Raw genomic sequence first — 19,070 nt, 5'->3', positions numbered from 1 at the left:
AACCCAGAATCAAGCAAATAATTAGCAAATCTAGTGGCCTGGCCTTTTAGTTGGCCACGGCGAGCCACTAATGATTTTAATTGTTCGTCCATTTTATTTGTGTTAAATGAATTTAAATGATTTGCAAATTGAAAGGTAAAAACATAAGTCCACCAATCCCCTACACAAATATTGACGGTAAATAAATGCAAAAAGGGAACATAAAGTGACTTACGGATTGTGGAAATTAGGATCTCTTTTTATTCGTCGGATGTAGAAAAACTTATCTCGACTTAGGAATTGTTTTTGTATTTGTTGACTTCTTTGTCCAATACTCGATTGCAACCTTTTTTTGAAAGTGCCTGGAAACGACGGCTTGTAACGTCTGATTTGCGATGGATTCTTGATTGAATTAATATTTTGATCGATGATTTGTTGGTACTTGTTGTATGCTATTGATGCTGATTCTCAACCGTTTTAATGATATTTGGCTATCGAAGGACCATGTTTAAAGTTGTGGAATGATTGTGATTGTTGATTTTCATAATTATTATTATGATTGCATGCATGTGATTAATTGAACCACAAATAAAATGATTAATACTGTTCGAAGTATATAATATTGAAAAAAGTATAGCTTGAGACAATGGATGTTAATGCTACGTATGTCAACTGATGACTGACTGCTGACCCGACAGATGGGCCGAGCAAGTGCGCAGACACCTATGATAATAAATGAAACATGGTGGGTCACCAAAATATTACCACAAATCATAACACGTTTGTTTTGTAATATCACAATACAAACTTTGTAATTTTGTTAAACAAATTCAGTGGGAAAATTTGTAATTTTAAAATGCTGCATTGCGTATTCACTAAATATGAACACTGTGATTTTCTTAAATAAGTTTTTTGAATTCTTCATTGATTTACAAATAAAGCATATTATTTTACTGCAGGACTTATAGTAGTGTTCTAATTGAAGATCTTAAACACTTTAATTGGAGATGTTTACTGATAGTTGATAAATCCAAAGTTTTAACCCAAAGTTTTTTAGCAATATAAGATACCAAATAATAATTTATTATTTTCTTGATCAACAAAATAGTTTATTAAAAAAATCTTTTTAATATTTACAAATGGAATTTTATTCAATGTAGGATAATTAGTCTACATTATATAAATAAAACTTGATAATATTGTATTATAATTCAAACTTAACGTAATATACATTAGGTACAAAGTAAAAATTAAGTTAGGTAATTCAGTCAAATATAAATAATGAACTTAGTAAAAAATAAAAGATTATAATAAGTATTATACAAAATATAAATTATATCGTATTAGTGAATGATAATTATGTAGTATGTATGTATAAAATAAAAAATACATAATCATATTATAATAACAATTTAATGCGATTCATCAGCAATATATGGATCCATCTCTTTTATCAGCTTGCTGCCTTTAGGATGGATATTGGTTGCTTTTCTTTTTCCGCCCCGCTTTGTACTTTTGGGAGGACACATTTCCCGAAAGAATCTGAAATTCAAAATCATTCACAAATTAATCACAAGCAAAAGAGAAAAAAAAATTGAATAATATAAATTGTCCTGAGACAAAAGTGACATCATTTGAGTGGAATTTTTTATCAATGCAGTATCTATAAAGTCTTATGTGAAGCTTTTTCGCAAGAAATATGTACAAACAAATTATGAATCGCTTAAGATTGGAAACTTCAATTATTCAGATAGCGAAAATGAATTATCTTTAAAATCAATTGTCAACAGTAAGAACATTCAAAATGTAGAGTTGAATTAATCGAAAAATGAAAAATAAAACTGTTGTTTACAAAAGAGAGTATTGAAATTATCAAAAATCTAGAGAATAGCACAGATTTTAACACTCACCGTTGAATTTCTTCAAGTGTTTCCACAATTTATGGGGGATATGCGAAACCAAAGATGTAATAGCACAGGAATGTAGCCAATACTCCATCAAGAAATGACGCAGCATGTATTTTTATTTCTTTATCAATTACCACATGTATACATTTCCTCTGTCAGGTGAATCTTTTCCTGAAAAAATATTTAATAAATATATATAAAATATTTCAAACTATTATTGTTACATTATCATTGTTATTTATTATTTTTATTCAAATGTATTCAACTTTTTCATTTACAAATTATTTCTGGAAATAGGTAAATTTTCTAAAATATCAAGTACAATTATTTTGAATTTCATTACTTCATATTTCTATTGTCTAATATGATATCAAAGTTTCAAGTCAATTCATATTATAAATACAAATCAATTCAAAGAACTATGATTATTAAGAAAAAAGGAAAGAAGAAAAAAAAAAAAGGAAAGAAGAAAAAAAAAACACACATCAAAGGTGCTGCTTCGTTCCCTCCTGTTCATAAAAGAGGACATATGCTTCATTGCTCACAATTGATTTTGGCGAAATTGGGTACACCTGTGAATCGTTGTATTCATGCCATGTGCCACTATATGGGTGTCTGCAATATGCTGTGTAATGTCCGTTGTAAGTAGTCCCACTGTGATTTGAAAGTGCATATAGATTATAATGACAAGGAGCCACATTCTCTGCTGCATAACTGCTCATATCTAATCCATCTGAAGAAAAGTCAATGTAAACGTTCAATTTGCCACTGAACCTTTCCGTCGGAGAGAATCTTTTCAAATGAATTACTAAAATACGGGGAAACTTATAGATTGATAGGGACTTTGTACATTTTCTCCTTTGCTTGCACCTCGAACATATTGGTTTTTCATCTCCATCCAGAGTTTCTCTTTTGTGAAAGAATCCAAGCAATGTGACAAACTCACTTGGCCAGATCTTTGTGGTATGGGAAGGGACAAATCCCAGAAAGGATCAAAGATAACTGATGAGTGTCTACAGTGTGTGCACTTCATAGTGGATTTTAATTGACCAACGAAATTGTCTACAATCTTGGAGTTGTTCATATTCAAATATCTCTGCCAGGACTCTTGTGCTTTTCCGTCATCGCTCAATTTTTCGTCAATCTCAGTTAAGATTGGTTCAGGTTTCTCAGTAATTTTGTTGAGGTCCTCATGTAAACCTTCTAAAAGATATCGAAGGAATTCGTGGGCGTCTTGATGGGCAGAACCCATGTATCGAGGGGCAAATCTTTGAATCTGATTTTTGAAGTAGACTGTGTTAATTACTCTATAAGATGAATCTTCTGACCATAATTCCTTGATAACTTCCGCGAACGATTCGATTAAAACACCTTTCATACTAGAAATACTAGTATTGATATCTTCCATGTATGCATCCTTTTTTAGGTATTCCAGCAACCATCCCGTGTTTGATAAACATTGGATTATACTGTTCATGAAACAGGTGTTTCCAAGATTTTTTAAACCATTGAACCCAAGAGTTTTGATTGAAGAATGTATCACCGATCTATTGTTGCAACTACGTTTGCCACTACTATCTCCTTCTGAGTAAACACGGATAGGATGATTCACCCCTTCATTGGACTGGTAGGATAAAGAATTCGAAGCAAAACTGCTCAAAACTGAATTAGATATTAGTTCGTTTGAGGGCTCAGCCAGAGGAACAAACTCAGCTTCTTTTAGAGTTCCCACTTCCTTTTTTGTCAAAGCTTGACGGTTTTGCTGCGAGTCTTCCACCAAACTGCACAACTCCAGTTCTTGCACTGTCTGTACATGCCGATACATTTTGTTCATGGGAAACATTGATAATTCACTTAGGGTTTTTGATTGAGGAATTGTACCTAAACATGAAGCTGCATTTCCTCTTTGAATCAGAATGCTAATTTTTTGAATCAAGAAAGAGGTAGCTCTTGGGTCATTCGTTTCTTTGGATATCCTATTGCCGATTTCACGAGGTACCAAATGTTTCAATTCCTATTGCATAAAAAATGAAATTATCTCCCAAATAATTGTATTTCCGTGTTTTTGACAATTCCGCTGATGAAGCTGCTGCACCGCTGGATACAGAAGTCGAAGGAACGTGACAAGGAGCCAAAGTATCGACGCAAGTGAAATCCCAGACAACCGGTTTTCCTTTCCGCCAAGGAATGAGAGTCATGCCATCTGGTCGTTTCCCATCATCGCTGCAAGTGCCTGGGGGTTCTAAGATGGAAGGTATATTTGCCGAACCTAAGGCACGTTTGATGACATCATTTACAGCTTGATGACGGGAAAAGCGCCCGGCGCTATATCTACAACTCAATCCATGATATCCTCGGGTGTCTACTTCCACTCCACACTTGCATTTGTGTTGAAGAGAAATATTGGAACCTAGTCGAAGGCCTAGAGCAACTCTAAAAGATTCATTGTCTAATAATGTACCAAGGGATGAAACTGGTAAGGCATCCAACCAAGCACCTGCATATTTTGACGACACTGCTTTTATACGTGCCTTATCTATAGGAGATTTAGCCAAGTCTAACAAATTATTTAAGGCATTTTTTATAAGAGGACTATCCCAGGTTTGTTGAAGATTTTTTCTGGTTCTTGGTACTTCTAGATTAATTCGTGAGATCCATAGTTGTTCGGCCTCGCTCAAATTGTTATTCGATGAAAAGGAGGGTGGTAAAATTGAATCTATCATATTGATCACACTATAACTCGAAGAGAGGAAGGTAGGTAGTGAAAGGTCAGTGATTGTACGAATGCCTAAACCTCCATAAGATACAGGAAGAGTAGCCTGATGCCATGCATTGCTTTCAAATTGATCGTTCAATAAAAGTCGAAGAGTGTTACGAATTTCTTCATCAAACTTAATCAGATAAGTTTGGTGATGCCAGGTTGGAAAACATCTCATGAGATGGAGGAGCTTTGGAATAGTCAAACAGTTTTTGAGAAGATGGAAAGCTATGTGTCTTGGAAGAGTATGAACACGAGAAGACATAATTCTGAAATTATGTAATTTTTCCTCAAAAACAGGGATGAATGATTCTTCTGTGAGAGGGGAACCAAGAAGAATTAAACTATTCCTCTTAATTATTTTGATTCCAGGAGCAACGTCATCGAATTTTCTCGAAATATTTAAATCAGGTTCACTTAGAAAATGAAGTTCACATTTATGGAAGTTTAGTTCAAGCCCAATTTCCTTTGACTTTTCAATAACAGACGAAAGGGCATTGAGAACTTCCTTATAGTCTCCTCCCAGAGAACCGTCATCTAAATACTAAGCATTGAACTCTGTTTTTAAATTTTTGATGATATTGTCTATAGACAGGCAAAAGAGAGCAGGTGCTAATGGATCCCCTTGATGAACTCCACGCTCTGATGATATTGTGTTTTGATCAAATGTCAGTATTGAAGGCTGGTAGTAGCATTGAAATACAAAAGGATATAACTTTGGAACACTATTTTGAACCGATTTCAAGATAAAGTTCCGATTCAGCATATTGAAAGCATTCTTATAATCCAACTTAAGAAAAACTTTTCCTTCCTTGGACTCGTGTTCATTAATATATCTTCGGGCAGCATGGGATACGGCTTCACAACCACTTGGAGATCCAAAACCATATTGAAATGGGCGAAAAATATTTCCTAATTTTTCCTTCAGCGTGAATGAAGCCAGTTTTGCAGCTAAACGGCGAAACACATTGCCGACGGCAATCGGTCTAATTCCACCATCTTTCTTTTTCAAAGCACATAATGAAGCACCAAATAAAATGGGACAAATTTCTTTGTTCACAGTACCTGATAGCAAAACATTACAAAGGGCTGTTAGCGATGATAAAATTTTCGATGCAGCAGAACCAGCACTATAACTTATCAAGTCCTGCAGATGAGATGGCCTCAAAGAATCCAAACCTCCAGAGGAACTGGTACGAAAAGACATAATTGCTTGACGAACTTCATTCTCATTTACTACTAAAGGACTAGTTGAAAAGGAGTTAGTTTGGTAACAAATTCCAGTTTTTGACTGAGGATGCTTGGACTGGAGTTCACGAAAGGTTTTCGTGCTAAAATTTGCCAGTTTATCATCAGAACATAAAATTTTCACAGCTCCTGAAAGATCTCCATCTGATACTTTATTGATCACCATCTTGATTAGTATAGACTCCGGATTTTTAGATTTCTTGATAAATTTTATTTCAGCATGTTCCAATGTTGTTTGATTCAAGTTTTTTTTTATAATACTTGCTAGAGATATTTTGCGTTTGCCATTATCATATGGAATTTTGAAGTTTTTGTAACCAAATGAAAGAAGTTTCTCCCAGGATTCGATGGAATTGTATTTGACACATTCATCGATGGTATTCGAGAGGACAGAAGCAGAAAGAAATCTAACAGCTTTCGGTATCCTCTTAGAAATGATAGAATTACGTTTCAAAGCAGCCATACTCTTGTGGAAAGGTATGCGAGCATTTTCGTTATTTGAGACATCGATGGTTTTGGTAACAGCAATATTGGTATTATTTCTTGAATTTTGATGAATTTTTCCATTATGTATCTTCAAACCAAAAGAATTCTTAAAAGATTTACAACAGGAATCACAAAAAGATGTTGACAGTGACATTGACGAATAAATTCAAATGATTTGAAATCCCTAAAAGAACAAATAAAAATTAAAATGTATAGATGAAAATAACAATCATATTGAGCAAAAGAAACCCTGAAATCAGATTACAATAAAATAAAAAGTGAGCAAAAAAATTGAAAATTGAATAATTGAAAAAATCAAATTTAAAAAATTTCAAGCCAAGTTACTTTACGAAGTTTCAATTGTTAGTATCAACAATCATCTTTGGGTGATGACTCATCAGCCGAAATCGATTGTGAATACTGACATTCGAAACGTCGTGAAGTAACTTGGCATGAAATCTTTGAAATTTTCATTTCATTTTAATGGTTCAATTTTCAATTGGGGGTTGTATTTTATTTTATTGTAATTTCATTTTAGGGTTTCTTGCTTAATATAATTGGTTATTTTTAGCTATTTACTTTAATTCACATTTTTATTTGTTCTTTCAGGGATTTCAAATCATTTTATATCATATTAGACAGTGGAAGTCCGAACTGATGAAATTCACAATGAAACATTGTGAAACACCTTCAAACATACATTAATTTTGATAAAACTTACTCAGTAGTAAAAAGGAACTAACTTTATGGATAAATGGAATTGTTACGCATCTCTTACCATCAATACGTTTTTCAACACAAGTTTTTCAACAGTTATATATATTTTATATATATATATATATATATATATATATATATATATATATATATATATATATATATATATATATATATATATATATATTACAATGTAGCTTTTCACGGATGGTAGAATATGATGTGTTGTTCTTCCGGGTGTTCATCCGTTGGGTACTATTCGATAGTCGACGTTTCGCCATCATCTCAGATGGCATTATCAAGACGAGTTACTGCTTCGCTTCGTTACACCTTTCGAAGCGAAGCAGTAACTCGTCTTGATAATGCCATCTGAGATGATGGCGAAACGTCGACTATCGAATAGTACATAACGGATGAACACCCGGAAGAACAACACATCATATATATATATATATATATATATATATATACAGGATGTAACATAAGTATGTTGAAATATTCAAGTGACGTATTCCTGAGACGATTTCAAGAGAAAAAGTATATATAAATTCGAGTCCGGATACAGGTTGTTAAAATTGAATTTCGCAAATTAAGTTAATTAAATCGAAGAGGCTATGAACGTTTGTTTATCAAAATAGAAGTTCGTTGTCACATTTTCAACTATTCATTGACAAATTCACACTTCGAAGTTCATAAAGTGATTTTTTGGTACCATGTCCGACTTTACGAATGCTGAATTGGCTGATATGGTTTTTGCATCTCCAACGAGTGACTCCTTGTGCAGGGTCATTTGCGAATCTTTTCTGGCGACTTTCCGAAACTGGAAGCTTCGAAAGAAATTTGGCAGTAGGACGGCCACGAACAACAAGAATTGTGGAATTGGAGGAGGTGGTTCTCGATGAAATTAGTGAACATTCAGAGAAAAGTACAAAAAAAATTAGTCAAACTTCAAATGTGTGTCACATGACCTCTTACAAAATTTTAAAGAAACAGCAATTATATCCTTATCATATTGAGCGTATCCAGGCACTTACGTTACATGATTTCCAGCCACGTATCGAATTTCCTCAAGGCTCTATAGAAAAATCGAACAACAGCCCCAAATGAAATCGAAAATCCTCCTCATAGATGAGGCTAATTTTTCAAGAAATGGGGATTACCCACTTGCGATAACGCAGATTCATTTCCAAAACAGATTTTTTTTAATGTATGGGTAGGCATACTTGCGGATTATTAAATTGGGCCCTCTTCCCTTACGTTTGAATGGAGATGTTTGCCTAAATTTTTTGGAATGCGAGCTTTCCCAGCTTATGGAAGATGTTCCCATTGGCCTCCGAAATCACTCTTGGTTTATGCACGATGGAGCCCCTGCTCATTTTAGTGTGACAGCATGAAATGTCTCAGACGTAGCATATCCCAAGCGATGGATAGAAACAGGAAGCACTCAGTATTGGCCACCGATGTCTACGAATCTCAATGCCGTCGATTTCTTTGGGAACACTTCGAATAACAAATTTTTGCTAGTCCCATTAAAAACAAGAAAATGTTGAGGGATCGCATATCGCATCATAGCTTACTGCGAAACGATAAGAAACTCTACCGGTATTTTCCAACGGGTACGGAATCATTTGATGAAGAGAGTAGAAGCTTGTATTGCTGTTGGGAGTCGTCACTTTCAACAGTTGTTCTAATAGTTGTTTCGTTTCATTTTTATATGTTTATTTGCCTAATGAATAACACAGTACTTCTCTGAATTGTTATTTTCGAAAACTCCGAAATGAAGCACTTTCTAATTAATTAATCAAATTTCAATTTTTTTCAGTTTGGATTGATTATGTAGTTTAATAATGGTCAGTTTAGAAGAAGTCTGTCCGGGTATACTGCCTATAAAGTTTGATGAAAGTAACTAAAATTGCAAAAAACCTATGACGAAAACCAAACAAATGATTTTTCGATACATATTTTATAGGAAAAAGTTGTTTATTTTGACGAGATCCACCACATACTCATAATTTTTGTAATGGTTTCAGCAACTTTACTAAACGCCCTAGGACCTAAGTAATATGCATCGATATAGAAAATTGTAAATATGTAGAAAACGATCACCTCAGCGTTGTTGAGGAAGTGTACCTTTTTCACTTTTTCAAGCAAAAGTGTACTGTCAAAAAAGTTAAGGCAATTTGAAATAAATAATGACAGAGTTCGCAGTGCCCTAACGCGTGATTTCTAACACGCGTTGAAAGGTATGTTCACATAAAACAATATACTAATACAAAAAAAATAGCTGTGATTACGATTCCAACTTGCGACTAAAGTTAAGACCCCCAATCTATAGCAACGATTCATTCATCGTATCCATTTCCTCAAATCATTGTTAGTGTTAACAAAATTCAAATATTGTCGCCAATCAAATTCGCGATGGTTTTTTCTGATATATATAAAACGCATGAATTAGTGGAAATTCCCTAGAATTCGTAAATATTCATTTGTTTCGAGTGAGAACGGAATCTCTATTCATACGAGTACACATGATTCAATTGACAACGAAAATCATTAGTGATTAACTAACTAACTAACTAACTTTCACTGACTGACATTTCTGTACTAAAAATTATACTATGGCATTGCGACCAATACGTGCAACGATATATATATACTTTTTTGCAAATCTAATATTGTAATGAAAATATTGGTGAAATATTTATTACTTTATAGTACTTTCCATTCTAACAATTATTTATAATTTTACAAAAAATTTGAGTACATTTTGAAAACTTCTTATAAAAATTGCTAAATGGTTTAGTATGATTATAATACGTGTGAGACAAATAAACATTTTAGCCGAATTACAAAGCAATGCGAAATTTGCACATGAAAGTTGTAAAATGACTAAAAATATTTGTAAAATTCAAGTTACTTCATAGTATAATCTCAGTTTAAAAAATATTTCATAATTTTACAAAAAATCAAAGCGAAAAATCCTACAAATAAAATTTATGATTTTAGAAAACTTTTTATGGAAAATTGACTAATGGATTAGTGTAATTACAATACGTTTGAGAAAAATACAAATTTTTGGTCAAATGACAAAGTACTCTATAATCAGCAAACGAAATTTGTTAAAATACTGAAAGTATTTGTAAAATTTCAATGACTTCATAGTAATTACAGTTAAAAAAATATTTTATCAATTCACAAAAAATTGCAGTGAAAAACTTACAAATGATATTTGTGACTGTCAAGAACTTTTTATGAAAAATTAAATAACGGTTCAGTATAATTAAAATAAGTGTAAGGAAAATGAAAATTTTTGGCCAAATTACAAAGCACTAAATCATTTGCAAAAAAAGTTGTTAAAATACTAAAAGTATTTGTAAAATTTTGATGACTTCATATTTATTCCAATCATAAAAATATTTTATTAATTCACAAAAAACGTAAGTGATTTAATTTACAAATGATATTCGTACATTTCGAAAACTTTTTATGTAACATTCAATAACGGTTCAGTATAATTACAATACATGTGAGAAAAATGAAAATTATTGGCCAAATTACAAAGCACTATATAATTTGCAAATGAAAGTTGTTAAAATACTGAAATTATTTATAAACTTTTGATGACTTCATAGTTATTCCAGTTACAAAAATAATTTATCAATTCACATAAAATTCAAATGAATTAATTTACAAATAATAGTAGAACATTTCGAAAACTTTTTATGAAAAATTTAATAACGATTCAGTATAACTACAATACATGTGAGAAAAATGGAAACTATTGGCCCAGTTACTAAGCAAATTTTGAAAATACTAATAGTTCTTGTAAAATTCTTATGACTTCATTTCAATTCCAATTCCAACTTTTTTTTTATAATTTTACAATAAATTAAAGTGAATCAATTCACAAATGATATTTGTAAATTCAAAAAACTTTCTTTCAGAACTGACTTAAGGTTTGGTAAAATTACAATAAATTCAGGATTATTTGATGATGATTGTGAAATCACTACTCAGTTTAGTAGGATTCCAAATATTTTTTGGTAAATTACTCAAATCATATTGAATATTATATTGGCAACACACTGATTCGTAATTTAAATGATCATCTGTTGTGTAATTCATTTGTAATTTTACAGACATTTTTAACAGAGTGATAATTTTTATATTGTACTACCATCATATAAATTTTGTAGCTATTCCTTGAATATGATGTTAAATTTTTTCGATATATTGAAATAACTTATGTTATAAGAGTACACTTTCGTTGTGCTGATCACCCAGAGATATTTTCCACGTTTTGTTGTTAACTAGTCAGCAAAGACTGTCCTTCAACTATAGGTATTTCTCTGTGTAATTACTGCTTGAATATTGAAAGAATTGTCTTTGATTTATTGTGACAGATTCGAACTTATTGTGTAATTATTTGTTATTTCTCATTATTCGAGACGAGACATATCAGTAGATTTTTGACTTGGATCTGAAAGCCATTGTATTTCATTTATGGAACTTCCTGAGAGAAGAACGTTTTTTCTTATTTCATTTATATTTTCCAAATTCTGCCTACACCAACAAAACGTTAAAGAACGGACGGAAGAAAATCATTTCCCAAACAAACTTGATTTGAAATCAATTTGAAATGATTGTTTTTTTTCAGGGTACGGCCATATCGCCCCGAAAACGACATGGGGAAAAGTCGTTACAATATTTTACGCCATCTTGGGAATTCCGTTAATGCTACTTTGTTTATCGAATATCGGCGATATTATGGCGACGTCGTTCAGATTTCTATATTGGCGGGTGTGTTGTTACGTTTGCACGAAAAAACCGAAAAAGATGAAGAGAGCCAAGTCGGTCCGGAATGGTAGTCGAACAGAGTAAGGAAAAATATAGAAGGATCTCAACAATCTTCACTTTGAATTAAATGAAAATCCGGTTGAACATAAGGGAATATAATGTACACTGATTTTCTCAAGCCATCGCTAGTTCACATTTTGTATTTTTTTGAATATGTACGATTTGATTGAGCGTCAGTTATCAAAGTATGATACTGATCCATTATTCATACTGAACAAACTTTTCAATTAATAATTTTATTCTTTGAATATACCTACTGCAGAAAAATTCGTAGAAATATAAAATAATCCTATAAAGAATTGATTGGAATATTCTACATTTTATAACAAAATAATGGTGAAACCATTCATCACCCCAATAAAAACAAAAAACCTCTATTACACATACTCAGTAACTGAAGTACCTACCTAGATTTTTCCAATTATTAAGCAGAATTTGCAAATTTTTCAATGACTGGATAAATACCTGAGTAACTCTATAACATGGAAAAGGTAGAATTATTGAAATGGCTTATTCATTAAAAGTTAATCTAATAGTGATTAGCATTATGTGTCCTTTTTTAACTACAACTTAATTCTCATGATTGATATTCTTTTGGATTAGTTATATCATCCCCTACAAGCATCTATCAATATTTTGTATAGGTACATTGTAGACGTAGAAAGTCACCCCTTCAATTTCTGAACTGGATGGATATCAAGATCAAACAAAATTTTCGTGGAAATGCATTATTTTTAGTACTTTTTGGGAAGGAAGACAATATTGTTTCATCACTCATCGATGAGACGACCCCACCATCTTTTTTTTAAATAGAAATTGGTGTCATGTGATACCTCGTATTTCAATTCTGAAATACACAAATCAGATCAGCCGTTCCTTAGTGATATACAGCTTTATATTAGATTTAAAAATCTACAAACGAAGAATGAAATATGTTTATTTCAAGAGAAATATACTCAAAACTCACTTCAGTTTATCCCAAAAAATATTCAAAATGATAATCAAATACTTCCCGATGAAAGTATGTTTACAAAATCATTTTTAAAAACTTCCTGAGTTACTTTCGTTGAAAGCATCTAGATTCGACTAAGGTTGTATAACGTATACTTCAGATTTCACGAATATCACAAAGAACTAAGGGCATCATATCAAGTGATCTAGTGGGCCATTCTGAAAAACCACGGTTTTGACAATTGTCATCGGGGCAATTTCGAACTTGAATGTCACAATAATGAGATATCCATCTGTCAATGTAACAACAGGTGAAAACATATTTTGATTCGTCAGTTATTCATACCGTTAGATAGGTAGACGTTGTTCTTTAGAATGGTCCATGAGATCACCTAATATAACGCCTCCAGATGTGTTTGAGGAAATACTTGACATTTGAATTGTACGATATACTATCGCATGTCATTTCACTACTCGTGGATAGAAAAAAATGTAGTTGGTAATGATCAGAATGAAATTTAAAGTGACAAATCCTCTTAAAATTCTATTCAATAACATGTATCAACAATTATTTGCAAAGATAGGTCTACTATAGACAAAATTCAAAAGATTCATTTCAGCTTTTAGGGCATTGGTACCTACTAAGATAATTTTTCTTTGTTGAAAATGGATGATTTGTATTAGCACTATGCAACTGACTTCAGAATGTCTTCAGAATAACTGTGACAAAATTATTAGATATATGATAAATTAAGAATGGAAAACCCACTGAACTGTCAGTCTAAACATATAGTAATGAAATTGTGTTCTTTAGTGAATTGTGACTAGTGTCACTTTGTGACAAAATGCTCAAAAAATCATTCAATAATAATAACGAAAATACATTCAACCTTACAAGAAATTATTATTTTAATTTTGATCTTAGTTGCTTTGAAAATCGTGTTACTGTTTGACACTTGTGCTAGATTTAATTGTTCAGTTAGTTCACTTAGTTCAGTTATTTTTTGTTATGGCTGCAAGATTAAGTATATGAGAGAGAACATTTGAATTATACGTCTTTTGAATTAAAATTAGTCAGTCGTTCGACACTTCAAGATATCAAACGTATTCTAAAAACACATCATTGTCTGATTTTCACTAGACAGTTTTACAAAAACGCAACACGTGTTTCGCCATACTATGGCTTCCTCGGGCGTGTCTTAATAACTAATTCTAGATATTAAATACTATATATACTTTATTCTACAATTTGAAGTACCTGAATTTCAAGTACCTGATTTTTTACCTAAGTTTGTAATGAATTTAATTACCTGAGCTTATGTTCCATTTTCCACATTTGAAAAAATGTTCAGTAACAGAGATATATTTAATTCTAATTGATCATTCAGTAAATTACCCGAATTCCTGAATCTATTGATTTCTAAACATTTTAGAAGATTGAGTTTTAAACTCTTCTCTCCTAAATGTAACACATCGTATTCATGATTGAACTCATGATGTCCTTCTGCTAAAAGATGGTTTGCAAATGTGGAATTGGTCTTTTTATTTACAAAACTACTTCTATGATCTTTAATTCTTTAGAAAAATGTTCTTCCAGTTTGGCCAATATACAGTTTTGGACAAGAGACACAAGTCATCTTATATACTCCTGATCTATCCAACAACGAAAGTTTATCTTTGTTGTTTTTAATAAATTTACTTAGATTATTATTCGTTCTGTAAGCTAAGTTTACGCCTTCTTTCTTAAAAAAAACGGGCAATATTCCTGGTTGGTTCACCCAAATATGCCAATGTCCTATAACTGACGTTATCGCATCTTGAATATGGGTAGACCAAGTCCATGGCTTGCTTTTGAAGTTTTTTGATAAGCATGGCGTTTATAATACCTATCTACTTTATAACCGTAATTAACCGCGATTTGTTCGATCAAATTCAGCTCTTTCTGGAACTCCCTATCAGACAGTGGAATATTAAATAATCTGTGAAGCATACTATTGAATGCAGCAACTTTATGCTGGTAAGATTGTGTGGAGGAATTATGTATGATAATGTCTGTGTACGATGATTTGTGGAAAATTGAAAATTCATGTTTATTGTCATTTTTCGTAATGGTTAACCATTACATTACATTAATTCCTCCACACACCTTTACCAGCATAAAGTTGCTGTATTCAATAGTATGCTTCACAGATTATTGAATATTCCACTGTCTGATAGGGAGTTCCAGAAAGAGCTGAATTTGATCGAACAAATCGCGGTTAATAACGGTTATAAAGTAGATATTATAATCGCTATTCTTATAAAAAAACTTCAAAAGCAAGCCATGGACTTGGTCTACCCATATTCAAGATGCGATAACGTCAGTTATAGGACATTGGCATATTTGGGTGAACCAACCAGAAATATTGCTCGTTTTTTGAAGAAAGAAGGCGTAAACTTAGCTTACAGAATGAATAATAATCTAAGTAAATTTATTAAAAACAATAAAGACAAAACTTCGTTGTTGGATAGATCAGGAGTATGTAAGCTGACTTGTGGCTCTTGTCCAAAACTGTATAAAAAGACCAATTTCACATTTGAAACAATCTTTTAGCAGAAGGACATGAGTTCAATCATGAATACGATGTGTTACATTTAGAAGAGAAGAGTTTAAAACTCAATCTTCTAGAATGTTTAGAAATCAATAGATTCAGGAATTCGGGTAATTTACTGAATGATCAATTAGAATTAAATAACTATTCGTTACTGAATATTTTTTCAAATGTGGAAAATGGAACATAAGCTCAGGTAATTAAATTCATTACAAACTTAGGTAAAAAATCAGGTACTCGAAATTCAGGTACTTCAAATTGTAGAATAAGGCATTTAATGTGTAGAATTAGTTAGTAAGACACGCCCGAGGAAGTCATTGTATGGCGAAACACGTGTTGCGTTTTTTGTAAAACTGTCTAGTGAAAATCACACAATAAAATGTTTTTAGAATACGTTAGTTAAGGATTTTCATCAAGTATCGGCCGTTCCATCATATACTACAAGATATAACCTCCGTCTTCGGATTCAATAAACTGGTGTAAGCAACAAAACATAGAATAAATTATTGAGAAATTATATAAAAATTCTTTATTATATGATTTCTCATTTATTCCTACTGATTTTATTTTTTATTATACCTCTAGGTCAGGTGCTAACCACAAAATGTTTCATATAGTTATCTATATCTATATGTATTCGGATAGGTTTCCGCGGTCAGCAGTATGTTGTCCTTGAGTTCGGGTTGTACCGCGCCTGGAGTTTTGTTATCGACGTTTCGGCAGCCATTTTCAAGAATTTGATGTGACTTCACGCCGGGGCCTCAATCTGCCCACTTCCCAGGTCTCGCCGCGAGTTCTCGCTGAGGTCTCAATCTGCTTGCTACTTAGATTGAACTGAGGTGTCGATGGGTGTTCGGTGGTATTTATATCGACGGAAGCTACTGAAGCGGAAAGGTGAGGGCGGGGCTTCGGGTGATTATCATCACCGGACGTCTTGGTGGGGGGTGAGCATCGTGAAATTAGGGGTTTCCAGGCAGTTGGTTTGACCGTTATCACGTTTGTTCAGGCAAAAAGGTCGCTTTTCGATTTTGATGGCCTCGCGAATTATCCGAGCTTGGCGATGTGGCGATGGTTTTAGTGTTCGCAAATTCTATGTTGTGTCCTGTCTTTTGATGATGTTTTGATAAGGCTGAGGATGGGCCCGATTTTCGGACAGCAGGTTGATGTTCGTATATTCTACTTGTCACACCTCTATTGGTCTGGCCTAAATCTGTTCTATCTCAATCGGAGCATGGAATTTCATATATACCTTGGAATTCATTGATAATTTTGTCCTTGGGAGAACGAAGGAATGTGAAAATTTGATTGTTGGCGGTGAATATCGTTTTTATGTCCTATTTTTTGAGAATTCAGCCAATTTTGTCAGTTACACCTTTAATGAAGAGGAAAGCTTTGTGGGGAAAGTTGTTGTCTTTTGGATCTTTGGAACTGGACGAAGAAGTTTTTTGACGACGGTTGGATCTGTCAATTTGATGGTCTGTGAATCCAGTTTGAAGGAGATCTGATTTGAGTTGGGCTAGCTCTTGTGATTTGTTGTGGTGGTCCGTGAGGGTGATAGATCTATGGATGAGAGAATTCGAAACGGAGTTGGTTTGTGCTGGATGATGGTGGGAGTTTGCGTTGAGGTATCTGTTTGTGTGTGTTGGTTTCCTGTAGACCGTGTGGGTGAAGGAGTTATTGGATTTTGTGATGAGGACATCTAGGAATAGAAGTTATTGGTTTCAATTTCAATTTTGAATTTTATATTTGGGTGGAGGTCGTTGAGGTAATAAAGAAAATTATGGAGAGTTTCGGAGCCGTGGGGCCATATGACAAAAACGTCATCTACATATCTGAACCAGCAAGAAGGTTTGTGGTCGAACCTGTCAATAGCCTTGGTGTCGAAATCTTCCATGAAAAGGTTTGCAAGGACTGGTGAAAGAAGAGAACCCATGGGAGCGCCCTTCACTTGTTTGTAGAAAGTATCTTGAAAGAGGAAGTATGTGCTGAACATACAGTGACTGATGAGGTTGAGGGTGCTTTTGGAAATTTGGTGTTTCTTTCCGAAAATATTCATTGTGTCTGATACAGGAATATTAGTTAATGAAGACACTACGTCGAAACTCACAAGGATGTCAGCCTGTTGGATGTTGAGGTTTTTGAGGATTTCAATGAAGTGAAATGAATTTCGTACGTATGACGAGGGCTGTTCTGCAAGGGGTTGGAAAGTGTTCTGAAGGGTTTACATTTTATTCCAATCCACTCTCTCATTTGAAGAGATGTTGTTGTTTTCTATTGGAAATAAATTATTATTATTATTATTGATAATAATTACCTAATTGCCTGTAATGTGGAACTTTTTGTTCATAGCGTGGTGGTTCATTTTTACAACTTATCGAAACAGGATGATATTTTTTTTACCTTCCTGAGTTTTCCATTTTGGAGTTTCATGTCGTCGTTATAAATAAATACATTTTTGTGAAAATTTGGACCCAGTTATATGAAAGCATTCTGAATCCCGTAGCTTAGTCTCCATTTTGGACGAAAAAATATCGTAGTATGTCATGAGAATTGAAATGATCATTTTGAATTTTGTTCAGTAGTTCTTCATTTGATTGATAGATGAAAAAAATGGTGGGTGTTAATGAATGAAACTTTCAGAGGATATTTTCAATCTGAAATGGCCACACTGTATAATATCAAAATATGTCCGACAGGAATTCATGTAAAATGGATGTCATGTATTGAGACTGAAAGATTTCGTAAATACACTCATAGCATGGTAGCGGGCGAAATGAACTACTTATTAGATAAAATGTGTTTCAATACACGATTTTTGATGTTGTGATAACGAATCTGAAATACAAAATGTTGGGAAAAGGCAAAATGATAATTATTTCTTGTTCTTTAATTGATTTTTTGACACTGATCAACCTACAATGCACCTTCATGCCTTCCACTTTTTTTTACAGAAATTGATCTCGTTTTTAACGGAAAAAATGTTACCTCATCAAAAAAAAAAGAATTATATGTATCCGACTCGATTCTACAAAAATGTTATTTGGAGGAAGAGCTTATAACTGCTCTGCATGTTCACATATTGGTTCTGATAGTACAATATTGCGTACATTGTTTTGTAGAATTTTTAGTCAGTCCTGAATTATCCATTTTGGAGAGAAGTATTTGTTCACATTAATTCTAAACGCGCAGTGCAGCAGTTTGATTTTCTGATCTCATTCACGACATGAAGAAGAAGAGAAAGACGAAACTATATAGGATTGAGCCCAGAAAAAACCTAAATATATTTCTGAATCACGTCAACAATTAACTCATTGGAGTATTCAAGTATTCCTTAATACAATGTACCTTGCAATATTTGATGCAAGGAATTATTTCACAGCATCATATTTTAATTCAGATTTGTTTTAGTGGCAGCAGATTCTCAAGATCACGAAATGCATCGTTCAGAAGATCTATGAGGACATCTACAAGATCTGCTGACAGCGGTTTTGGTTTGTCGGATGTTCGACCATCCTCTCATTCTGATACAGATTTGAGGTAAATCATCTCTTTCATATTTAAGTTTCTCAAAACAGG

The 19,070-nt window shown here is 33.0% G+C and overlaps 1 protein-coding gene across 2 annotated transcripts in view; it reads left to right on the top strand.

The window, feature by feature from the left end:
• Positions 1 to 19,070, top strand: part of galene (potassium two pore domain channel subfamily K member galene) — a 144,843-nt gene that overhangs the window by 95,924 nt on the left and 29,849 nt on the right. For both annotated transcript variants that reach the window (XM_074183690.1, XM_074183689.1), the window contains exons 3-4: positions 11,753 to 11,972; positions 18,903 to 19,031. In XM_074183690.1, coding sequence (XP_074039791.1) covers positions 11,753 to 11,972; positions 18,903 to 19,031 — 349 coding nt within the window. The remainder of the gene's footprint in view (positions 1 to 11,752; positions 11,973 to 18,902; positions 19,032 to 19,070) is intronic.

The sequence above is a fragment of the Leptinotarsa decemlineata genome, unplaced genomic scaffold (genome assembly GCF_025532065.1).
Source record: "Leptinotarsa decemlineata unplaced genomic scaffold, Ldec_3_MD MMD2_tig00026340_RagTag_RagTag, whole genome shotgun sequence".
Classification (NCBI taxonomy): domain Eukaryota; kingdom Metazoa; phylum Arthropoda; class Insecta; order Coleoptera; family Chrysomelidae; genus Leptinotarsa; species Leptinotarsa decemlineata.
The sequence above is the reverse complement of the archived record's forward strand: the minus strand, read 5'-3'. Positions and strand labels throughout refer to the sequence as shown.